Source organism: Corvus cornix, chromosome 12 (assembly GCF_000738735.6).
Source record: "Corvus cornix cornix isolate S_Up_H32 chromosome 12, ASM73873v5, whole genome shotgun sequence".
Classification (NCBI taxonomy): Eukaryota; Metazoa; Chordata; class Aves; order Passeriformes; family Corvidae; genus Corvus; species Corvus cornix.
Window position 1 is genome coordinate 6,485,483 of NC_046342.1, and position 25,501 is coordinate 6,510,983.

The following is a 25,501-nucleotide window of genomic DNA, read 5'->3' on the forward strand; positions in this document are numbered from 1 at the left end:
GGCCTAGAAATAACCGATTTCTGGTTCAAGCCCCACCAAGCTGGTGTCCAAACCACAGGTAATTTCCCTATGGACTTCAGGCAAATGAACTTCTGTCTCAGCATCAGAGGTGGAGGTGTACTGGTCAGCCACAGAATAAACTATCATGGGCCTCTGACTGTGCACACTGTCAGTGATCCATCAAGAACTGGTACCAAGCTGTAAAAACAATTTACCAGTTAGAATCAAATGTCTGCTTGATTAAGTCACCTTCCTTGCAATGCAGAGCAAGCCAGTCCCAGGGACCTGCTTACTGAGAGGGGCTTAGCAGCTGGCACCAGAGCAGTCCATGAAAAGGTCAGGTTAAAGTTAGCTGGCAACACAAGAGTTGTCAAATGAGGGAATGGGGATGGGGAGAAACACTTAAAATCACACACTAGAACAGCACCAGTTTCTCTTGGAGTGCCCAGGTTAAACAAGCCATCCCCAAATGCCAGCTAAAGGCTGCTGTGCCTGTTCCCAAGGGAACCCTGAGGGACAGCATGGGCTGTTTCTCATCAACCCTCTCCATACTACACTCCCTTTGCAGTGATGCCCCCCTGGGTCCCCTGAGGCCCCCCTGTTGAAACTTCTCAGGTGGGCAAGGAAGGAAACAATGATAGAGGAGTACCCTTCCTCCAAGGTACACTGCATCAACCACAGGGCTCTGCATCCTGGGATGAGGGCAATCCTTGCCATTAAGCTCATCACAGAAATGCTCAGGAGATGCTGTCAGTGAGTCCAACCCTTCCAGCCCCTGCCCTGTGCTGCCTGTGAGCCCCCCAGCCTCCTCCAGCTCCAATAGCTCTGCTCAGTGCCTGCTAGGAGCAGAGCTCACCTGCTCCACTGGAATAAACAGGCCCACAGACAAACAGGGCACTTTAACACCACTGTCCCCACCCGCCAGCCACCTTTAACAGAATCAATTAGGTTGTAAAAGACCTGAGATCATCAAATCCAACCTATGACCAAACTCCTCAATGTCAAGCACACCATGGCACTCAGTGCCACAGCCAGCCTGTCCTTAAAACACCTCCAGGGACAGTGACTCCACATCTCCCTGGGCAGCCCATTCCAACATCTAACCACTCTTTCTGTGAAGAAATTCTTGCTAATATCCAACATGGTGCAGTTTAAGACTACCTCCTCTCACCCTGCCGCCAGTGACCAGGCAGAAGAGGCCAATTCCCACCTGGCTACAACTTTCTGTCAGTAGCTGTGCAGAATGGCAAGGTCACCCCTGAGCCTCCTTTTCTCCAGGCTAAACACCCTCAGCTGCTCCTCACAGGACTTGCACTCAAGACCCTTCATTAGCTTCACTGCCCCTCTCTGGACCCACTCCAGCACCGCAATGCCCCTCCTGAACTGAGGGGCCCAGAACCAGGCACAGGACCCAAGGCATAACTCTACCAGAAGAAAGGAGGAACTGAACGGCCTAAAGGCAAACGGGGCATCACGATCCAAGTTCCCACCACAGCCACCTTTCCCCCAGTTAGTACAGAGGGGCCGTGCCCGGCATCGATAGCTCCCCAGGGAGTAGGCACTGATGGGGCCGCAGGGAGCACAGCAGCTCCCGGCCGAGCCAGCAGAAAGCGCCCCAGAAGAGGCACAAACACCAACCCCACAGCACAGCCCCGCCGCTCCCAGCCCGCACGGCGTAAATAGCACCGCCGCTTTTATAGCGGCCCTTCCCGGCAGCCCCCGCGCGCGGCCGCGCCGATTGGCCGCGGGGCGGGCGGCCGCGCGCGGCCGGGCGGGGCGGCTCAGGAGCGCGCCGCGCGCGGGGCTGGGAGCGCGCACGGCCCGCCCCGCCCCGCCCGTTTCCGCCGCCGCCGCCGCTCGCGCTCGGGCCTGTGGAGCAGGAGGCGGCGGGAGCCGGACCAGCGCAGGCCGCAGGTACCGGGGGGGCTCTCTACCGATCGGGGGGCGCGGGGGGGCGGATCGCCGGCTTCTCTTCTTCCCTTCCCCTTCCCGCCGCCGTCGCCGGGTGGGGCCCGCCCGCCCCCGCCGGGAGCCCGCGGCCTGCGGGCGGGGGCGGCCGGGCCCGGCCGGGCCTCTCGCCGCCACCGCCGCGCACGAAAGGGGAGGGCTGGTGGGGGGCGGCCCCTCTGCGAGTTCCCGGGGCCGGTAACGGAGCCTTTTCCGGGCCGCGGGAGCGGGGGAGGGGAGGGAGGGGCGCGGCCCCGGGGCTCCCCCGCGGGAGCCGCCCGCGCCCCGCCCGGGACCCGGTGCCGCCGCCCGGCCGTGGGCGGTGCGGAGGGAGGCGGAGGCGGCGCTGCCCCCAGGGCCCGCGCGGTGACACGGGCGGCACCGGGGGTGCCCCGGTGAGTGGCAGCCTGTTGTGTGACGTCACCCCCGCCGGGGCCGCGCCCCGCCCGCACCGGGGGTCGCAGCCGGGGGTCGTCCCGGGCTCTGCGCGGCACACGGGGCCGTGCCGGGGCGCGTCCGGAGGGGTTGCCAAGGGTTTGTGCGCCGCTGAACTTTTAGCTTGGGGAGGAATCGGCCTTTGGGGCGAAACTGGAAAGTTTGGGCGCTGTTTTTTTGGTGGGGCGGCTGCTGCAGGCCGGGGAAACGCCGGGGGTGGTTTGACACGACCGGAGTCCTGTGCCCCGACAGCCTTACCTGGGCTGAGAACTGCCCGGTGTTAAACTACCCCTGCATAAACCTTTCCTGCCAGGAAACCCATTCCTTTGAGGGCGAGAGGAACCTCCAGACTACTTCAGTTGTGTTTGGGTTTTAAGAGTAAGATCCAAAGACTTCTAGAGGTTTGCAGAGTTAGTTATTATGGACACTCAGGATGAAGTATTGTTCTCAGCCGAATGATACTATAACTACTTTGATATCCCTTTAAGAGGTGTCTGGAATGGGGGTTTGTTTGTTTTTAGTTGCTGCCTCATATCCAGCTTTTGTTTCTCTCCTGGTACAGTTCACCTGTTTGTTGCAGGGAAGCCTTCATGAGCAGTTGTTCCCACCCACCATTTCTCTGTGTGATACAGGATTTGGAGAAAATTAAACCCTAAGACCTTTCTGGGGAATATTAAGTTTGTTGTTGCTTTTTTTTTTCCCCCAGAGCTTAGCCTAAGTGTCAATTCTGCCATCTGTGTGACTTCGAAATGGTGAACTTCTCCTAGAAGCAAACTTCTGTTAATCTTTTTATCTCAGAAATCTCAAAAGTTAATTTTAAGTGCCCTAAATGTTGTTTGTGACCCAAAATATAGATTCTCTGATGGCTTTATTTGGGGATTTTTTCCCAGTATGGAAATATGAAGTCTTTCCCTCCCTGAAAAGATGGTTTGTGAGAATATTTGCTTTCTGTTGAAGGCTCTTCTGGTACATGTGTGCCTTCCTCCTGTCCTGTTCTGGCCTTACCCAGGTCTCCAGCCACACAGCACTGGCATTTCTCGTTCAAATATACAGAGTCTAATTCTGGCACTGATTTGGACCGAGGCTGCATGTTTAAAAAAAGAAAAACATTAGCCTTATTTCACTTTAATTAGTTCACTGGAATGTTTAACAGCATATTCACCATAAATCTTTGACATAAATTAATTTGAATGGGTGATGTATATCATTTAACACTAGACTACATGGGGTTTTTTAAAATAATTTTTCAAGACATGAATGCACCTTCACACAAGGGGCAAAATAAATTCTGTCACGGCAGAGCTCAGCTGAGCAGCTCTCATGTTATCCCTCCTCGTTCACCAAGCTCACGCTCTGGCCGAGTGCCACAGCAGCCGAGCGCCAGAGGGAGGGAGTTCTCTGAGCCAGGAATTGACAGTAAAAACATCCTAAATGATCTTAACCGACACCAGGATGTAGGACTGGTGATGGCTCTTCAGATAAGCAAATTCCAAATGGAAACGTTTTGGAGGGGTCCTGGAAGTATCATCATCTTTCCTCATTTTTCTTACAGTAACTCTTGGTTTTTCTGGTTTTTACACTTAATATTTTTCTCTCAATGTATTTACATTGCCCAGAACCCTGTGGGCTCTTCTTCACACCATGTCTGTGGTCTGCTCTGCCCTAGACATTTCTGACCTTGGCTGCCTTTTCATTAGCCAGTTGTACCTTCTCAGTTTCTTTCATATTTTATTCCTTGCTGCTGTGGTATCCTCAGGTTCTTTCCAAGCCTCCACTCGGACACCATCTTTTGCCTTTAATACTAAATCTCATCTCTCTCATGTTCTGCTGTGTTGCCTTACAATGTGTCTTTAAATGCAGTTTGAACTAACGTGGAGGAGAAGTGTAATGGGTGAGTTTGAGGAAGTTAGCATGTTGATAAAGCACAGCCAGTGTGCCCTTGAAATATTAAATTAATCCACGATGAGCTTGTCCTAGTAAAACACATAATAGGGGTGAAACTCTGTAATACAGAACAGTGCAGTGCAAAATAAATGCACCAAATGACAGCTGACCTTCATTCCCAGTGTACAGCTAAGCACCTGCACACACCTGAATGCATGGTGAAAATCCTCTGCTCCTCGTCTCTTGGTGTAATTCCTCTCCTGCTATAAATAGTGGGTAGCTAAATAGAAAGAGGTAGTTGCTTATTCCTTTTCAGTTAATCTCAAAAATAAGCAAAAATATCCCAAAATACTGTCTGTGGTACACTGGTTAAGTTACTGCTGCTTTTACAGTAACTACTGTTTGGTGTCTGGGTGCCTTCTGGTCTTGATGGGATCTCTGTTACCACTCATTCTGAACTGTGAATATAGTACCAAAAGCTAATTGGAGTTGGTAGAGTGACACTGCCCTGTCCATCCTCTTTTCTGTCCTTTTCCTATCACCATATCTTCATTTGGGAAGGACATTTGAGACTATCAAAGTTGAACTAAGATATCTATAGACCACCTTTTAATTAAGATATTTGCCATCCACACAACTAACAGCCAGTCCATCCTAACTGAATCATCTAATTAAACTAATCAGAAAGTTTGCTTTCTCTGACCACCCTTCATGACCAAGGTCCCTTGTAAAAGGAACAGATGGAGAGTTACAAGTATACCCAGTAAAATTGGGCAGTACACCAAATATGAGGTTTTGCTTCCTCAGGCTCTGACAGTTGTGGGTTTTCTGCTTGCTTTTTTATTGTTGTTTTTTAATCAGAAACAGGGCTCAATTCAATCTCTTGCTCAGTTAATTAGCAGTGCTTTGCAACCATAAATAGTTCTGTCTCACCTGGCCTGAACTGTCACATTTGGAGCAGGTCGCTGGTGTGGATGTGTACAAAGGGATTCCTCCTCCTTGTCTTTGCAGTTGTAAGGAAGGTTGTCTTTATATGTGTCAGTGGTTTGAAAGAACTAGCAGCTGTCCAAGTACCAGTTCTCTCTGTTTGCATTCTTTGCTAGCATTTCATTTTTCTTATATTTTACACCTGGTGGCTCTTTGTTCTTCACCTCCTGTCTGCTCTGTTGAAATTGTGGGAAGTGAGAAGGCCGTCTCACAGTGGGATCTTGACTGGGTGCTGACCAAGTGAATTGGCTCATTTTTTGAACCTCAGTCCAAGAGCTGTTTGGAAAGGCTGGGTTCCATGTAAACCACAGCAGAACTAGGCTTCTGCACTTGAAATTGAAAATGTTGTTGGGAGGATTTTAAATTATACTGTGGAATGTTGACAGATGAGAATGAGCATGCAGTTTGGGATAAAGAAAGTATTAGAAATAAGAATACAGCCTTTCAGAAAGTTTAAGTCATGAAGCTGACCAGAAAAGTAAATAAGAACGTGAACTCTGGCAAGTTAAATGAAAAATACAAGGACCTGCCCGAGAGACTCTGAGAAACATCATACTAATAGCAAGAAAAAAAAATTTCCAAGTTCATCAGAAACAAGAAAGGTGCTGGATTTTGGAGAGCCAATAGATGAAGAAGTGAAAGAAATATTTGGTGATGAAGCCATGAGTAGAAAGTTAGATGACTTATGTGCATTCCTGTTTCCCATGGAGGAGTCCAGGAGTCCAAAGAGGGTCCCTGTGCCAGATATTCTCTTTATTGAGAACAGGACTCATTGGAAGATTTGTCTCTGCTTGAATTGTCAGCAAAGTAATTTATAGAGCAAAGTGATAAATAGAGTTACGAGGTGCCAAGACCAGATGGTGCTTGCCCAGGGGTTCCAAAGGAAATTTGGGCCTGAAATGACCAAATTACTAATTACGCTGTGTAACTTCTCAATATCTTGAAGCCAGAGAAATAGAAGAGGATTTACATGGTAGCAGTTCTTAAAGATAGTTCAGCAGGATATCACAGTTCAGTGCCTTTTTAAAAAATAAAAGACAAAAAAAAGCTAACCAGCTGGACTAACAACTTAGAGTAGCAGAAAGCCAGTGTGGCTTTTGCAGAGGAAATGGTGCAGCTCATATCTGCTGGAGGTTTTGAATGACTTGAGAAGCACAGAGAAGGGAGGTTTGGGACAAGAGAAGACGAGGGATCTCTGTTATACCTCTACTGTTCAGCATATTCATAAATGATCTGGTGAGAAAGGTGTTAAGGAGGAAGGGAAGAAAAGACAAGAGCTGATTAGGAAGAATTGCAGCTTGTCCTTCTGACACTGAATTACAGGCAGCAAAATGCCAAATGAAATTTGTTCCAGATAAATACAAAGAAGGGGGTAATCTTTGTTTATGCACTGATGGTGTTAAAGTTAATTATTGCCACTTAAAAGGAAGCTTGCCATAATTCAGTGAAAATGGAAGTTAGGGTTCAACAGTGATCATACGAGTTTGTATGAGGGGCTTTGGGAAAGGGATAAAAAAAGGAAAACAGGAATAGCATCATGGCTCTTTAGTCCTCAACACACTGTTTACAGTGGGTTGGCACAAAGAAAGATGTGCTTTGAGATACATTGCAACTGGAAAAGCAAAGATGAGGCTGAAAAGAGTGATCAGAGATAAGGAATGGATTCCATACAAGGGGTGCTTAAAAAGATTTGAACTCTTTCTCTTGGCAAAGACATGACCAAGCACAGTCTGGTCTAGATCAAAAGTGATGGTGCCTCTCCCTCAGTCTGCACTGAGACCGCAGAATGCAGCACCACAGAGTGCTTTGAATGACAACGATTTATGTGGCTTCAGAACCAAACAGATGAAATCACAGGAGAGAACACTGTCAAGTGAGCTGTTGGGCACAAAGAATGAAAAAAAAATAATTACCCCCAAGCTGGCAACTGAGAAAATACACTTGCAGAGGTGTCAATGCATTTGCTCCTTCTTTTACTTCGAGACACCTGCATGTGTCAGGCAGTGTTGGGCTTGCTTGGTGTTTGATCTGAAGCAGTGCACTTTCTGGTGGGAGGAGAGGAGGAAGGAACACAGGTGAGTGTCAGTTGTGGGTACAAGAAGATGGTTGTCTGGAAAAGTTAGTGTTAGTTTTTCTTGTCCATATGTGCTTTACTGCCAGTACCTGAAGACAGAGCCACCTCATCCAAGCAGAAGCCTGCCTTGCTCAGTGTGAGGTGCCCCACATCCCATCTGACATGCAGGAGGTATCTGGGAAGAGAGGACACCAAGAAAAATCTGGCCCAAATGCACAGTGGTTTGCAGATTACACACACATGGAAATCCAAAGATCTACTATAATTACCTCAATATTAAGCCCTAATCTCATTTTGTGCAAAGTAATCTTGGGACTCGGTATTGCATAAGAGAAGTACTCTCGTAAGTCGTTGTGCCTACAGATAGCAAAGATGTAGTCAGTGGGAGCAAACGAACAAGAGTGTTCCGTGAGGGCCAAGGACAGCAATGGCAGCCACAGATCCTGAGGACAAAATCCTGCTTTCTTCCCCCAAAATCCAAATTTTGCCTTCAGCCTTGGAGAGGGACTTGTCATGGTAGAGGAAGACAAGGGAGAAATGCTCGAATTAGTCTTCTTCCCTGGGTTCTGAAATGGTGTTCATCTACTAATTATATAGCAATAGGGAGGTGAACAGTATAGGGGTGAACTTTGCAGGTAGTTGATCAGGAGCACCCTGCTAAGTTTGGTGTTAACAAAACAGGATGCATGATGACAGTGTTAAGACAGAGTTTTGCTCACACATATTGCTGGTTTAGTTTTTAAAAATTTTGACTTAAACATGCTTTAAAAAGATCTTTCAGGAACCTTCTTTTGCAGTATTTTTGTCCTACCAAGTGTTGAATGTGAATTAAATAACCTGGCTTGGAAGGGAAATGAAGGCATCTGTTTTGTTCACTCTTAAAAAACTGTGCAGGAAAGCCTTACAGAGGAAATAAGAGAAAAGCAGTAACTGAACATAGAAAATAGAAAACAGAGGCTCAAAATCATGTAAAGTAACTGGGAGGAAAAAGGAGCTCAAATGACTGTGAAATTATGGGTCTAAAAAGTTGAAATATGGTGAGGCCTTGCCATGTGTCCTGCTGGGAGGCCTGCCTGCCTTTGCTCTCAAGGTGGCTCATCCCCTGTACGCTTGTCCTTGTTTCAGGCCCCAGCTTTGCTCACCTCTCCTTAGGGTCTGAGAGAAGCATCCAGTTATTTTCTTCTGTGGTTGCGTCTCTTCCAGACAGTCCTTTTTCCAGTTCTCCTATAGTTGTTCCTCATGTGGTCACTGTTGTGTAGTTTAATCATCCATGTACCCTGCTCTGAGTCATTTCCAGTTCATTTATAGCCTTTTGACATGGGGAGGATCACAGCTGCACACATCAGAAGATGCAGTCATGCGATGGATTCCGACATCGTCGTAATGGTTTCTGGTTTGTTCCTTTTCCCCTAGTTCTTAATACTGGAATCTTTAAAATTGTAGCACTTCGGAGTATTGTGCTGGTATTTTAAAGGAATTAACTATATAACCTTTAAATACTGTCCTTGAGTGGCAGTGATCAGCTCCCAGTCCATCATTTCATATAGGAAATGGAATCTGGTTTTTACGTTGCATATCACTTCACATTTCTCTCTTTCAAATTTTATTGCCAAGGCACAGAGCCTGTTAAAGTTCTGAAATCCATCACAGTTAGCCCTTGCCTTTATTACCTCTACATCTTGACATCATCAGTAAATTTTGTTGTATAGCTATTTTTCTTCGCTTTTTCAGGTCATTTATGAACGTTGAGCTGTGCAGGTTCCACGGGTGTTTTTCTGAGAGTGCTGAGCATTTCCTTCTGCTTGGTTTCCTATCTTTTGGCAGTTATTTATCTATACATAGGGAACTTCTGTGTAATCAGGTATTTTGATTATCTCATTAAGTTAAAAAAAAAAAAAGGTTGAATGATATTGCACACCTAATCTGCCCAGACTTGGTAATTGACACCTCTGTTTTGATACATATCTTAGCTCTGAAGATCTCTGGCCTGAAAATGGAAAGGGTTTATGTAATTTTTTTTCCAGAAAGCTCTTTACGTAGTGCAGCAGTTTGAGTTTGAAAGAATGCTAATATGCAGTAATAATGAAGAGAAGTAGGACACTCTTAATGATTATAATCCCATCAGACTAAGACATCAATCCCAGGTACAATAATGGAATAAGTAACAAAGCGTTCAGGAAGGAATTAAGGCAGTGTCACTCAGCCTGGACTGGGGGATATAGAAACAAGTGGTGTTAATTGTTTTAGTTTGATTCTTAAGTGCAAGTGTTCATCTTAGCCTTCAGTTAGCACTTGACAGTAATTGCATGTCATTTTCAGTGAGAAACTAAGCCAGAACAAAATCAATATGGTTCATATTAAATTTAGTAGAAAGAGGGTAGCTGTAAAAGGCAAGTAGAGGCTCAAGTGAGTCTGTGTGTAGTGAGTTGAAGGAGTTGGACTCTTGGGCTGTTTCTTAGCGGTCACCTGGAAGAAATGCGAAATGCCAGCAATGGGAAGTTTTCAGAGGCTGAAGAAGTGAGGAAGTGACAAGAAAAACCTCATCATAATGCAGAAAATGTAACTGACTGCTGGAGTGAGGAGCATGGTATGGGATTCTCTGTTATTCCTATTTTAAAGTCAAGATGGTCTGCACTTGAGTTAATGCACGGGGTGAAGACTACTGGGGAATGACCAAGCTGTGGCTTGTTTGCACTTGAAACGCAGCTGAGGGTGTGGTTCTCTGATACTGTGTGGATGGATTTAAGGCTCCTGCTCGTAGAGCTGTGCTGCAGCAGCCCTGGGGCATTTGGAGCTGTGATGGACAATATGGGATGGAAAGGTACTCAGTGCTGTGCTGCTGGCTCTTAAGGGCCCTCCTGCCTGACGCACTTCGCCGTGACACCTCTACTACTTCGTTACTCCTTATGCCAGGAATAGACAGTCACTACTGTCAAAGGTGTAGAGGTAATTTAAAAAAAAACCAACCAACCAGCTCTGTGTTAGGATGCTTCAGTCTGGAAAGGTTGTTAGTGAGGAGCAGGAAAAGGGTGAGTGGAAGCAAATTGTTCACTCCCTTTCCATTTCGGAGTTAGGAGGCAGTAAAAGAAACTAATAGGGACAATCTTGAATTTGAAGGAAGTGGCTTTACACAATGTGTAATTAAATTGTGGGAACTCCCTCCAACAGGATGTTGTGTGTGCTGGAAGTTTACATGGGTTCAAAGGGAGTCTGGACAAGCTCATGGAGGAGAAATCTATTTGAGGTTACCAAATTCATGGGAACCACATCTGACCTAGGGAGCTCCTGAGCTGAAGGCTGGCAAGCATGCAGGGGGAAGCTTCTTGTTCATTTTTCCTCTTCTCCCATAGCACAAGAATCCCCAGTCCTGAGCTTGTCCAGAATGCCAGGCACTAAGGTGGAGAGACCCAACTCCTAAGTCAATGTAACTATTTCCATGTGTGTAGACCTGTAGTTACAGGTGGTCTGTGAGTCTCTAGGTGTAAGTTTAGGTGCAGGAACAAGTTGGTCCAGTGGTCAGTGTCTGTATTGGAGCTGCTTGTGGGACACAGTGCTGGGTGTAGAGGGTTGCACAGGTCATGGTTTGGGTGTTTTAACAAAAGATAGTTTATGTGTTCCTGGGAGCACTTGGCAGTGCTGAGGCATCATTCCTGTAAAGGCATGGGCAGGTGCTCTGTACCAGGAAGGAGAGCAAAGCAAAGCGTTTTGCTCTTTCCTGCGGTGGTTAAAAATCAAGCAAATTTATTAGAATCCAAAACAATTTTCTTCTCTGAGAGGAAGAAAAATTGTGTGTTGTCATACCGGATTTTTCCTGAAGAGGAAAGCAAGGGCAAAGACTGTAATTTGATAGGATGAATCCTACTTTGAGACTTCACGTGATATCTCGGATTAGACATACTGTGTCCGCATGACACTCAACACAGATCTAGTGCTGACGGCTGATTCAGGTTTCCTCCAAAACGTTGCACTGGCAGGCTTTACACTGCATGAGGAATCTTCTGCCCCATCACAGCCATTGCAGAGACAGCATAAACAACACACTGTGTCCTTAACGAAGATGCACTGTATGCCCATGCCTATTAAACACCTATTGTGTACTTTTGGATAACTCTTAATGACTGTAAAAAATTCATCAGTCATTAAGGGTTCACTGGGGCTGGCAACCAATGTTGCTAAGACCTGATGCAGTTAAGCTGACCCTGTTCCCAGTTCTGGTGATGTGGTACAAAGAGGCTTGAGCTGGTTATTTGTGGAGTTAGCTGAGACCTGGGGAGGTTTATTAGCTGGGGGTGAACACAGCTACGCTGCCCCTGATTTAAAGCTGGCTCTGGAAATGTACAGCTCTGTTTGCAAGGCACTTTTTCCAAACTAGTAAAACATGCCAGACTTGAGCCTGGTTGACACAGACTGAATGAACTGTTATCAGAAAGCTGAACACACAGCTTGCCCTGTCCAAAGACCTTCCCAAAGGACCTGTGTTCAGTGTTTAATCCTGTTGGATACTATGCTGACCTTCTGTGTCAGTTTTTCAATTGTACTTCAGTCTTGCAACAGAAAATTTCCATTTTCTCTGTGGATTAAATTTAACGTGCAACATCAGTAGCCTGCCCTATGCTTTGCCAGCTTTGGAACTTTTTTCAAGTGTTAGATTTCATATGTAACCCTCCCAAAAAACCCCAGCAGATAGCTTTTTCTCACCAACTGCTCCCACATAGTGCTGAAGTTAGAAATAGGTCTATTTTGCAGTACTGTCAAACTGCTTTATGTATTGGCTGCAGTAAGGAATATAAATATAACTATTTCTCAAAGGCCTTGTTAGCAACACTTTAAATAATGTGGCTTTTTGGTGCATGAGTGCAAGTGTCCACAAGCAAACTTGCACAGAATTAAGAAGATCTCAATCATTACAGTGAAATGTGTTGACTGTCCCCTTGATAGAGGTGATCACATTCGCGTTTTTAGTGTTTTTATTTCGGTGGTTTGGAATTGAACTGAGCTTCCACCCCAATAATGCTTGATTTGAGGTCATTTATGGTGTCAAGAAGGCAGATGACTCTGAGCTCACAGTGTGTCTGGTTTTACTGTCAGTGTGGCTGTACAGATCAGTTCAGATAATAAGTAAGTGGTCACTTGCAGCATGTTTTGGGGTATGTACTTCTTCCAGGATCCTTTAGGAACCCTGTAGCAGAAACATGGGTTGTATCTGACTCCTTTATGTGATTGAATCACGTTTTTCCTTAATTTTTTTCTTACTTTTCTTTCAGTTCCAAGGCTGTTGACCTCCCAGTTTGTAGCTTCTCTAAGAGGTGAATTGGGGTCATAATTTCTCTTACTTCACAGCTATTGCTGTGTAAGAGCAGGGCCATCCTGTGTTGGTCATGTGGGGAAAAATGGCATGATAGCACACACTGGCTTACATGTGCTGAAGGAAGCTGATTTAAGGTAGCAGGATTAGCATTTCAGCAGCAAGCTGCAGTATTTCTGATATTGTTTATCACTAATGAGAAGTGAGCAGCGAAAAAGGATTACAGAATGTATAGTTGCTGACATTTTCCATTGGGACTTTGGAGGAGGAGGAGGTTGAGATGCTTGCCTGCTGTTGGGAGATGTGGGAATCCTGGATTCTGTTCTAGAGGAGTGGTTACATCCTTCTGCCGTTCTCCTCCTGGCCTGTTTGCTTGACCCCTCCCCATTCCCTGGTCATAGTCCTTGGACCACTTCACCCACTCAGATGCTCTGTGTTCAGTCTCTTTCTTCACTGGCTGTATGCAGCTGCCCTAAAATCAGACCTGTTTGCTTCGGGGCTGATCAGACTCCAAATTGCTCTGCTAGTTCTCAGTTTTGATGCCAGATCTTGCTAGGTGGCCAGAAGGCAACTGTGGGAAAAGCCTGCTCATCCCCTCTGCGTCCCTGGAGTCTTTGGGAAAACTTTTCTTCCTCCCCCTCAGACTTGAACAAAAGTCTATTTTAAGGGTAAATGCAGGTACTGAGGCAGAGGCAGTTGAGGGACTGGGACAAAGTCAATTCTCCCCTGTGGTAGGTAGAGGGCAGGGCCTCACTGGTCAGGTTGGAGGACACTTGAGCAGGGTTTCTTCTTCTGGTCCTTTAGCCTGGCTCTTGTTCCTTCTGCTGCCCAGGGCAGGGCTGACTGAATGAGGGGGAAATGAAGCAAGTGAGAAGAGTGCCAGGCTGTAATTCACTCAGCAGCAAACTGCTTCAGTGCTGTCTAGAGGAGTCAGCAGCAAGGCAGTCCTTCTAAGAATTCAAAACCTTTACCTTCCAACATTTTGGTTTTAAGGACTTCAGTAAGATGAGGTGGGAAAGTATTTAAAGGATGTTCCCCCCCACACCCCCAGCATCCTTACTGCATGCTGAACTGCTTCTGAACTGCTTCTGCTGAGTTCTTGCTGACATGCAATAATCCAGAATTTATTTTTTTTTTTACAAAATTCTGCATTTTGCATCCTTACTGCATGCTGAACTGCTTCTGAACTGCTTCTGCTGAGTTTTTGCTGACATGCAATAATCCAGAATTATTTTTTTTTTTTTACAAAATTCTGCATTTTGCAAAGGAGCTGCCTGTATAGCATAGAAGGCAACATAAAGTTACTAGTAGTTAATTGGTAATTGAAATTAAATATAGTTGTGATACCTTTGTGATGGTAAAGGGCTGTTTCTTCCATCAATTACCTTCTCCAGGATGAGATCCAGAGTGAGACAGACAAACCTGGCATGTTTGTTGCCAGCCTGTCCAACTTCAGAATGTCAACAGTGTGTCCACAATCCTCACTCATGCTGTGTGGCCTTGGGACCTGCAGGAGAGGAGGCACTGGAAAACTTGTTCCCTGGAAGAATAAATAGCATGCTGAAGAGGCAAATTCCCTTGCAGTAAACAGTAATACTTGGGGGGAGTATGTTTAAAACACGGGAAAAAATATTTTCCCCATTTCTAATTCTTCCAGAGTATTTGGTGGATTCCCTTAACAAGCAGGGCTTGGAGCGTCACCGCACTTAGAAACAGCAGCCTCCTGTAACAAGGGTATTAGGGTGGCAACTCTGCAAACAGGAGCTCCTTGTGTTGTAACCTCCTGTGATGTTAGTGGGATTGAGTAAATGATGTCTAAAGCCCCTGTAATACCTGTGAAAGACACTGGCCTAGGCTGAGGAAATGTCATAATTGAATCTCTTCCATTCGGATGAGTCACTTGAGTCGTGTTGTGAGAGTTTCCACTTTGAATCTAGCAGACTAGCTGGTTTTGAGAATCCTATAAATGCAAAGGTGGGAGGAGTGGTTCGTTTAAGAGTGGGGAAAATTGCAGATCTGTTGCCTTGCTGCAGAAGACAGCACAGATTCTCCTAGAAGATCACTGCAGCCATTCTGCTACACTAACTGGGATAAAATGTTTCTTGCTCAGTGTTCTGCATGCATCATCAGTGATGCAGTTCCAGCAGCTTTCTGGATTTATTGGACTCTCCCTGCTCTATGCACTGTGTAAAAGGATGAATGTGTAGTACTTGTGTTCAGTTACAGTGAGGTAGTAGTACTTGGATTTGGTCTGCTTGTTATACCCTCTCAAGTAGTTCATAGAGGTTTTTTAGCTCTAAATGTAGACGTGTACTCACTGATGAAAAGCTGTTCTGCAGCAAATACTAAATTGTGTGTAATGTGCATCTTAAATGAAACTCTTTAGGCCAGAAAAGTGCTTTGATTCCCACATACTGCTGGTACAAATTTGATGTATTTCCATGTTTCAGAATACTTAGGAAAACCAGAGCATGTCAGAATGCAGCAGAAAGACCCGACTGCTGTGAATGCTGTTAGTGTTGTCCTTGTGACACACGCCACTAAGATGTAACTCCATTCTAACAAGCCATTTTTTCTCTATTGTGCTACCAAGATGTTGCTTTTCTGGATCTTTGCCAGACCTGACAACCCCTTACAGCTGCCCACTGGAGAGGAATGTATTTATTTTAGCTAAAAATAACTAGGTGAAAGATGCTGGTCTGTACACGGAATCCTCTAAATTAGGAAATTCAGGGAATTCCTAAATTAGGAAGTGTTCAAAGTTAGATGAGGCTTTGAGCAACCTGGTCTAGTGGAAGGTGTCCCTGCCCATGGCAGGGGGTTGGAAGGATGTGGTCTTGAAGGTCCCTTCCAATCCAAACCATTCTGTGGTTCCTTGATAATGATAAGTAGAAAGAAGTGGTTGTGATGTTTGGTAACTTTCTTCCGAGGTGGATGGAGGCATCTTATCTAATGATCAGAGCTGACATCCTGAGGCGTCTGTATCTACCCAGCGTTTATAATCTGGGCTGCTTCTGAAAATTGGAGATTTTAAGTGGTGATCTTTGCATCCTGAATTGAGTTTTGTACAACACGCTTGTTCTAGAAGGAATTGTTCTGTGGTAATGCTGCAAAAGGTGAAACTAAAGTAAAAAATACGAGGATGCCATGGGTCCTCATATCCATCCAAAAAAATGATCGTGTGGTTGATGCTTTTTGTGACAGTCCAGAAGGATCCTCTAGAAGCTGGTGATGAGGGAATTGTAATTACCTAGGTTTTCAGTGTACTAGATGGAAGGGACAGTTCGGCAGGTTTGATATGTCCTGATGACTGTCCTGCACAGAACTCTGAGCAGGAGAGCCTCCTGGGGCGGGTCCTGAGCAGTGGGAAGGAAGTGGTTGAGCACACGCTGCTGAAGGGCATCTTGGGTCCAAATGATGTCAACACATCTCAGGAAGCATTCAGGCAGAGAGTTTCATGATGGGCTTTTCTCAGGAAAAAGATACTGAGGAGATTAAATAAAGCTCCTGAAATAATTTTTATACACATCCATAAAACTTTCAAGCTTTTTTAGGGAAGGATTTGTAGAAAGGTCTACATTAAATGATGTGTTTGGAGGTGTTTTTACACAATTGTTGTTTCTTTGTAGACCTTAGACATAGGTGTGCAGAGGGCCAAAGCATAAAGTTCAACTGGCAAGGAACACTTAAAAAATAATCTGAGAGATGGAAGTATTTAGAGGAAGATAAAGGAAGAGTTGATCTGATAATCCATTGAAAAATACAGTTATCCGTAGGTGATGCCCAAAGGTCACCTACCCTGGGTGCTATTGCAGGTAACTCAAGGCTGGGCCAGTCCCAGCCACTAGCACAGAAGGGAGAAGGAGGGAGGATAGCAAGGAAAGACAGATTATCCCATTCCGGCAGCCGCCCACTGTGTCTCCAGGGCAGTTTCATCAATGGCCTAGATAATTATCTGGGAATCATTACTATTAAACTTGCATCTGACAGACTATGATTAAGCTGGAGGGCAGAGCTAGAACCTGAAGGTAGAATAAAACATCAGTCAGCGTAAGGATAAATCAAAGCCTGGCAATGGATATTCAGCTGTGTGAAGAGAGAACTACTCACTGTACAGCCATCAGAATGAAAAAAAGGCTGTGAACTATCAGGAATTAAAAGCTGACTGTATCAACAGTGTTGTGTTCTGGGGAGGGGAAGAAGAAAGAAAAAGACACACAATTCCAGACTGGTGTTTAAGCAGCAGGGTATCCCAGAAGATCAATGAAATTAATCCTTCAGCTTTGGGCACTGTTCATAGAGCCCTAGGAGAAATACTGGATTCAGCTTTTGGGCTCCAGGCTTTGGTAAATTTGTGCCAACTGGACTCTGCCCAGAAGGGAGCAATGGGAAAATGTAGGAAATATGATTTACAGAGAAGGCTTGAATAAACTGGCATTGTTTTGCCTGAAGACTAAATGAAGGCATATATTCTCAACTGCGCTGGGGAAAGGGAATAATCCATTTCCTTATGGCCACGACAAACAGCATAAACAGTAATGGGCTTATATTACATCAAAGAAGGGTGAGGGTAGACATTAAGGGAAGTTTTCTCATAGTAAGTATTGTGGAGCACAAGAGTAGATGACTTCAGAGGTTTTGTAGGACTTGAAGGGCAGATTAGCCAAAGCCGACATTAAATAGAAGTAACAAGTAGTTGATCTTGACTTGGTGCAGAGGACAGATCATTACCAGTTCTGTAAAATTCAAGTACTACCATTGCTAGAAAGTATTCAAAACCATCTAAAACTATAGAAAGAAAACTTCTATACAGCTTGGATCATTAAAAACCTTCCACAAATGTAAAAATTACCCCAAGTCCCTACGATAAATAACTTTAACTTGTGTACATACATATTTACAAGGTTAAAGAAACTCACTTTGGAGATGGACTTGGATCACTTGAGCAGAGGTGTCTGACAAGGCTGTCCTTGACCCTTGCTGCTTGGTGGGTTGAAGTGGTTCTTCTCTGTACCTGGAGCAGAAGTGCAGATTCTCTGTAATATCCACTGCTTCTTCACCACCTCACAGTACCAAAGTCTGCTTTTAGATGGTAGTTTTACCTTTTTACTTAATTTCATGAGGCAAGAGAAGAGGTGAAAAGGATAAAATATTTTTGCTGTGTCCTTTAAATCTCTCCTGTGCTTCTTTGAGGCCTTCTCCCCTTGCCAGCAGCCCTGGTCATCCTTGTAGAACTTTGTTCTGGATTTGTCATGGCAAAAATTAACTCACAGGGTGCTCCCTCTGTGGTATTTTGGTCATGCAGTCATAGGTATTGTGGTGGCGTTGCTGTTTGCTCCATTTCCAGGAAGCTTCATGGGATGACTAAGCGGCTTCCCCTGGAGTGCCTTTATGTTATGGAGAAGAAAGTCGTTATGTTTCTGTCCTCATTGTACTCCCTCGTAGCCAGGTCACTCCCTAAATCTTTTGCTTGTTCCTGCATTGGTCACAAAGGAATGCCTGGAGAAAAGAAAGAAGAGAGCAGGCACATATATAATGCTGGTTTTGTTTGCTTTGCCAGATCCAAAACAACCATCTCCTTCCGCCCCACCCTGACTCCAGGCTTTCCCTAAACCTTTTCAAGCTTTTGTACTGTCTTTTTGAGTCGAGAGATGCTTTTGAGCAGGTCACGGATTTGTGTGGTCCTGATACAGATCAATACATTCATTGCTCAGCAGAGATCTGTGAGGAGCACCATGGGCATCTCCACTTCTAAGTACCCCCTTTACTTACTGCAAACTGACAGCAGGCTCTATTAACCTGGTAGTGGTGATGCCCAGGAAAGTGGATTGAGGAGTGAGATGTGTCTTGCCAAAATCCTTTGCAGAGTGGTGGTTGTAATCTGAGCAACTGGTTACCTTAAGGTCCTTCTGTTGGTGCTCCTCGGTCCAGCTGACTGGCATTTTGTTGTTAAGACAGCTCAATGTGATAGGAAAATGTGACTGCCCTTAAATTGAAGCATCTTGTATACCATTACCTGGAATACACTTCTGAGAGGGTACCCTGGGACAGTGCTGCTAATTTACTCGTTATCTCGGGGTGCTCCTATCTCAGCCTTCAGAACAGATCAATAAATCTGGGCTAAACCAGGCCCATCTCCTCTCGTCTCTATTATTCTTGCACCTAGTGGGCTCACCAGTGTGTTGATTAGTGCTGGGGTGTGTTTTTTGTTAAAAGGATGGGAATCTGAACTCACCCAAGTCCAGATATGTCTGTCTCTCCAATGGACATGTAGAATCAGTTTAAAAGGTCAATTTAAAAGCGTTTATTAATTATTAGCATCTCGGTTAAAAGCTGTAGCAGTTGAATTAACAAGTTGTCGTTTTGTTTTTCAGCTATGGCAGCCATTCGAAAAAAGCTGGTTATAGTGGGAGATGGTGCCTGTGGAAAGACCTGTCTGCTGATTGTATTTAGCAAAGACCAGTTCCCTGAAGTGTATGTTCCCACTGTCTTTGAAAATTATGTAGCAGATATTGAAGTGGATGGAAAGCAGGTATGTGAACCCTTCTCTAAGAGCCAGAATGAGCTGGTGTTTGTTCAGAATAGCATGGAAATCTCTACACTTCTTCAGTATGTGGTTAGCACATGTGCTTAGTGCTTATGTTGTAAATATATTTTTAAATATTAGGTATGTTTATGTGGAAAAAAATACTGGCCTTGCTAGAACGTGCTCATATCCAGTGTCTGTTTAACAAGGTGCTTCTAACCTTACACAAGCTGAGGTTCTAAAAGCCATGCAGTCAGTCCGAGTAGAATGTTGCAGCAGCTGGGAGCGGGTGGAGCAATGCAAATCTGCTGAGGGCATGGGGCTACTGGCCTTTGGAACAGAGTTCCTGTTTTGATAGGGACCTGGTATTGTAATTAACAAAGACTAATTCCTGGAGAGTTTTTTTTTTTCATACCCGTTCCTGGCAACATGCAGCATCCTTCTGAGAACAGATGACAGACAGGTTGATCAAGGGGGTTGATTTTTGTAGTGTACCATCACCATCATCTGTCCTGCTTGTCTAAAGGAACACAGTTCTTAGCAGCCAAGCGTAGCCACAGCTCACTGAGCTTCATCTTTAGTTTGTACTTCAGTAAATTAATCATTAAAATACTTCATTTTAATTTTAGTAAGTTTGAAAGTCAGTTTTTAATCAGTGGGACTCTTGAGTCCTTTTGTTTACCAGACGTGCCAGACACCTGCTCCAAGGGGCAGCTGTAGGTGCTGATCCCTGGGTAGGTTGCCTTCTCCAATTCTGTCAGCAGCGTGCTGGGTGATGTGCAAAATTGTCACTTTCCAGGATACTGCAGAAGCACACAAATCAGGAACTTTGCACCCTGAAAGCTCAGCTATTTACAAACCCTGTCAGACAGCCATGGCCTGTGTCTGTTTGGGTACTGTAACCACACAGAGCTGACTCTGCCATGGGAATGCAGGTCAAGCATGTGGCAGGTTTTGGTGCTGAGGGTGCTCAACTTCCCTGTTTTGTCCCTGGCTATGACATTGCCTTTACTCTGGGCTCAGGTACAGCCAAGACATTTTTCAGTCCATTCTAGTTCAGATGCAGTGACTGATAGATGGAAATTGCTCACTTTCAATCCTGACTGGAGAAAAAGAGGGTTTTGAGCTAGTTTTGGACTTGATGTTAAATTTGATTTCCTGCTGTTGCAGGGATGGGTTATTTGTGGATTTAGTAATGATAGTTCATGCTTTTTGAGTATAAAAAGAGCTTTTCTCTCCCATAATGTGAATCATTAAAAAAAAATTTACTTTTAGACTAATATTAGGACATGTTTTTTCCCCAAGTAACAGGTTCTACAATTTCTATATTGTATCTTAGACTCTAAGGACTATTGTTTGAAATATGCATGATATCCATTTCTCTCTCTTGTCACCAAGTCAAACTTCCTCATTCCCTTCTGCCTGAATCTCTGCGTCTCTGAATGAGTGAACAAGGAGTCATGCCCTATCAGCTATATGCAGCCAGTACCTAAAGAAAAATAGCATGAGCAGCTTGAGCAGTATCAGCTGATTTTATTTTTGTAACTACAGGATATATTTTACCCAAGCTCTTGGTCTTCAGAAAATTTGATTACAAAAGTTTGTAGGAGAGCCATACTTAAGCCTCTTCTGTTTGACAGCCACTTACCTCTGTCTTCCTAGAAAAGCATTACCAGAAATGTCCAGAAGTCATACAAAGACAAAGACGTGGTAGGAGATGTGTTTTCTAGGTGCTGGTTCCAGTGTCATGTGACAGAACCATCAACAGACATCTCTTCAAAAATATGAACATTTGCCACAGAATTCACATTTGCAACTGCAGAGGTGACTCTGAGAGAAGGAGTATTTCTGACTGAAATACAGAAGATTATTTTTGTATATGTGTGCAACTTACGGCTTTGTCTCTTCACAATTTAAACAGTTGCATTGCACGCGCAGGCTCGTGTTTGGGTTCCAGTTCTGCCCATCTGTCTTTATCTGAGCTGCTGTGGACTTTTTTCCTGGGATTTTTGAATGTAAGAGTTTAAAGAAGAAGGAACCCACTCCAATGTGAAGGCAGACTCATCAGAGAATCTCAAGCAAGAGTATACCTAAAGAGCTTGATGACAGTTTTGAAAGTTCTTTGTTTTAAATGTTGGCTGTTCCTTCTACAGTTTTAAACAATCTTATTGGGGTGTTCTCCCCTACCTCCAGCAAAAGTAGAAATACCGAGAACATTAAGTACTTTACTTCCTTCTTAGTAACAAGAAGCCTTACACACAAATCAGTTTGGTTAAATTTGTGCACAAATAAGAACAATCTTGACCTTTCTTAGTCACTACAGGTTCCAGCTATGAACCCATTGAAAATGTGCATAATCCTAAAAAGCATATATCTAGTCCACTTTCAGTGAAAACTGGTGTTTCTGGGATGCTTGTCAGAGAGTTTCCCAGCCCTTTGGAGCTGATTCCCTTCAATTCTTCTGTCTTTTCTGCTGGTAGCTTTTATGTCCTTTTAGAGAATTGACAGTGGTCATAGGTATAAAGAAAAGACTCATAAGCAGCAATAAGTTAATTTTTGGAGTTACAGAATGTAAAATTCCTAATAGTTCTCCTGTCACAGGAGAACATGTAGTCTCCTCCTTTTGAGTGGTATTGACTGAAATATTTTATTCACTCCTGTTGAGTTCCTGGCTGCTGAATCAGAACTTTCCTGGTGATCTGACTGACTCCTTATCTTCATTTTTCAGGTTGAGTTGGCTTTGTGGGATACAGCAGGACAGGAAGACTACGATCGACTTAGACCGCTTTCTTATCCAGATACTGATGTTATACTTATGTGTTTTTCAATTGATAGTCCTGATAGTTTAGGTAAGTAGATCTCTAACTGAGTCAGAACCACTTCTGTGTATCAATATATTCCCCTTGGAAGTTGCACTGTAGAATATATTTTCCCTTGGGAGCTTTCCTAGTTTCAGAATTGGTGCTGGTTTGAGTGTGTAGTTTTCAGACATTAAGGAATTCTCCAGCAACGCTGAGCATCACGAGAGCTGCAGCAGCACTCTGTGTTTGCCCAGGTTGTAAAAATTCTCTTCCCTCTCCTCCCTTCCTGTTCAGCAGTATCTGAGTGCCAGGGCCCCTGGGAGCGGTGAACTGCTTTTCAGGTGTGCAGCATCTAGAGGCCAGCACACCTGAGCCCTCCAGGTGCAGCTGCAGAATTGATGGTTTGGCTGTAGTGCAAAAACTGGCTTCAAAATCCTTGTCTAAGTTGTTCTTTCAAGCAAGAAAATATGCCATAATACACAATAGCGAATGTCTCTTCAAAAGCTGAATGGAATTTCATGAAGATAAAAAGGGGATATGCAGCCTGCAGGTACATCCACTGGTGAATCTCAAATGTCTAAGAGCTTATGAAAGCACAGCCAGATGTTTTAGGCTGTTCAGCGCTTCCTGCTGTATAGAATTTGTCAAGGTTTTGCTTTCAAAAGCCCTCAAGTCCTCCTTTCACTAAAAAAATAAAGTCATGTAGGGATGTGAGGAGGAGGTTTCTGGTGTACGAGAACAAATTCATTTCCTGCATGTAGGGAGAAATGGAAGATTGAAAATTACTTACCCCAAGCCTTTGTTTCTGTGTATCTGTAATTAATGTGTTGAATGTTTCTGCTACAGTAAGGGGAGAGCTATGGGGGGTTGTTTTGTGTTGCTTTATAAGAACAAGTGAGGCTAAAACTTAGGCTTCAGTGTTGTGCCCATCTCTAGCTTCTGGAGATAAATAAAATGTTTCTCTTGAAGCAAAATATTCCATAAGTTTCTACTCCAGAATTCTGTATGCTGTTCTTCGAAGTCCCTTATGCTAACTCTTGTCAGGTAGCTGCTGAGAGAAGCCAAGATGTTATATGTCCCTCAGCCTTCAAATTACCACAGACAGGCTTTCCTTTTTTGGTAACACCAGAACAGGTCTATTTACTTCCTTCTGAAGAGTAGAGAAAAGGGCATCAGTGTGGATTATCAAGCTATGACGACTCAGGCGGCGTGTAAAAGCTTTAAAATAAAACTCTCCCCAGAAGTGGGTTTTTGTACAGTTATGCCTCTATTTATTTTTTTCAGAAAACATCCCAGAGAAGTGGACCCCAGAGGTGAAGCATTTCTGCCCCAACGTGCCTATCATCTTGGTAGGAAACAAGAAGGACCTGAGGAATGACGAGCACACAAGACGAGAGCTGGCCAAAATGAAGCAGGCAAGTTCAGTTCCCCTCAGAGTCTTAAAATAAATGGCAGAAGTGTGTGGTGGTTGTAGCAGAGCATTAAACAGGCACCCACAGCTGGCTGCTGGTTTCTGTGGGCTGTGTGATCAACACTAACCCATGGCAGACACCAGGGAGTATCTATTGCCTTTAACTGAGTGGGGGGTTCTCGTATTTGGCGGTTTAGTTCTAGAAAAAGGCATCCTCAGCCATGCAAATGGCTGTACTGGGTTACTTACAGTCAGCTTCTCTCACTGCTGGAGAGATGGATCCCTGAGGTACAAAGGAATTGATGAGGAGACATGAGCACATCAGTGCACACACTCCGGAGCTGTTTTCTGTTTGGTGTGTTCAGGATGTGACAGCAAACACTTTCATTGGTGGGTGTTCTGGGGTAATAACCACAGGTGCTGTTGCTCATTCCTGAGCATATCACCCGGTTTCATTTTCTGCTTGAGCCTGAAACCCCCAGCTTGGCTATGGGACTGCAGATGCTCTGCTCTGTCCCGGAAGTTTTGCACCTGTAGCATAAACATTGGGGGGTTTTGTACAAAGACTGAGGCATTGACTTGGGGATTTGTTCATAGGCTTTTTTGCAATGGTAGCAAAGAATTGCATAAATATTTCATCAGAAATAAGCAATCACTTGCTCAAGTTTCAAAAAGTCTTGCAGCTTTCAAGCTCAGAGATACCAAAAAACTGATCGTGTCCTCTGGCATTGCATTTTTAACTAACCAATTCATTACATGCACTTAATCCAGAAATTCCTTTGCATTTGTTGGGAAGCTGGGTGGGAAGGGGAAGAGCGGTGTGGGTTTGGCCTGTTCTCACCTGTTGCTTTTGTGCTGTTCCAGGAGCCTGTCAAACCCGAGGAAGGCCGGGATATGGCAAACCGCATTGGTGCATTCGGGTACATGGAGTGTTCGGCAAAGACCAAAGACGGTGTGAGGGAGGTGTTTGAAATGGCCACTAGAGCTGCTTTGCAAGCCCGGCGTGGCAAGAAAAAGTCCGGGTGCCTTCTCTTATAAAGCGTGGCCAGAGGAAGATGGCCAAAGCAGCACCCTGCACTTGAGTAATTTTGAAGTGCTGTTTATTAATCTTAGTGTATGATTACTGGCCTTTTTCATTATCTATAATTTACTTAAGAGATTTAAAAATCGAGTCATCTTGCTACCAGTATTTAGAAGCCAACCATGATTTTTATAACAATCTGCATCAAATTCATCTGTGCACCCAAGGTTAACCTCAACATTCCTCTAACAAACCTTTTCTGCACTCACAGGATATGCCAGGCGCTAATTGAAGACAATTCTCTATCTTCTTTCTTCTCTCTAGAAAGAGAAAAAGCTGTCAACACAGAGGATTGGTCTGTAACTACTTTATAACTAACGTCCTATTCTAATTGAGTACAACCGTTACATGGCTGTATGGAATCGAGCGTAGCTTCAGTGCTATCACATTTAGGAAGATCTGATTTTCATGGCTTGGTGTAAAACATTAGTTCGAAAATGTGATCACTCTGAAATGACCAAGTCCCATTCAGCTAAGGAAAAGTGAGGGTTCTGTGGTTTCATGTTAGTTACCTTTTAGTTACTGTGTAATTAGTGCCAGTTTAAATGTATGTTACCAAAAATAAATCTATTTACCCCAGCTTAGATGTAGTATTTTTTGTATAATTGGATTTCCTAATACTGTTACTTGTAACCTCTGCGTTAAGGTGTTCTGGGTTTTTTAAGAAACTGTATTTGAAAATAAAGTCCGATGGAAAGCAGCTGATCCTCTTCCCCTGTTCATTTGTAAGAGTCTGACCCATTTGAATGATTTGAGTGGTCTGCACACCCAGGAGGAGTTTTTTCCATGACGTGCTGTAGGGATGAGTAAAGACAGCCTGCTCACACTCAAAGCTTCTGAACTGTTCAGTTGCCTTAAATTCATTGCTGGACCCAGTTTCAAAACTTTAAAAAAAAAAGAAAGAAACTTTTTGTGTAAGTTTGGTTACCATGTAGTGATCAGACTCCTAACCTGTGAACTTCTTGCTGTTCTGCAGCCAACTAAACTCTTTCTGTATTTTCATTTTTCCAAGAACTAATAGAATAAAGGCAGTTTTCTAAGCTCCCTGTA

General features: G+C 44.3%; 1 protein-coding gene across 1 annotated transcript; it reads left to right on the top strand.

Annotated features, from left to right (window-relative positions):
- The first annotated feature begins 1,794 nt into the window (after positions 1-1,794).
- RHOA (ras homolog family member A) lies at positions 1,795-25,501 on the top strand. The gene is made up of 5 exons (XM_039558836.1): positions 1,795-1,914; positions 19,007-19,164; positions 21,887-22,007; positions 23,244-23,374; positions 24,235-25,501. Exons 2-5 carry the CDS (start codon positions 19,009-19,011, stop codon positions 24,406-24,408), a joined length of 582 nt encoding a protein of 193 aa, XP_039414770.1. The 5' UTR covers positions 1,795-1,914; positions 19,007-19,008; the 3' UTR covers positions 24,409-25,501.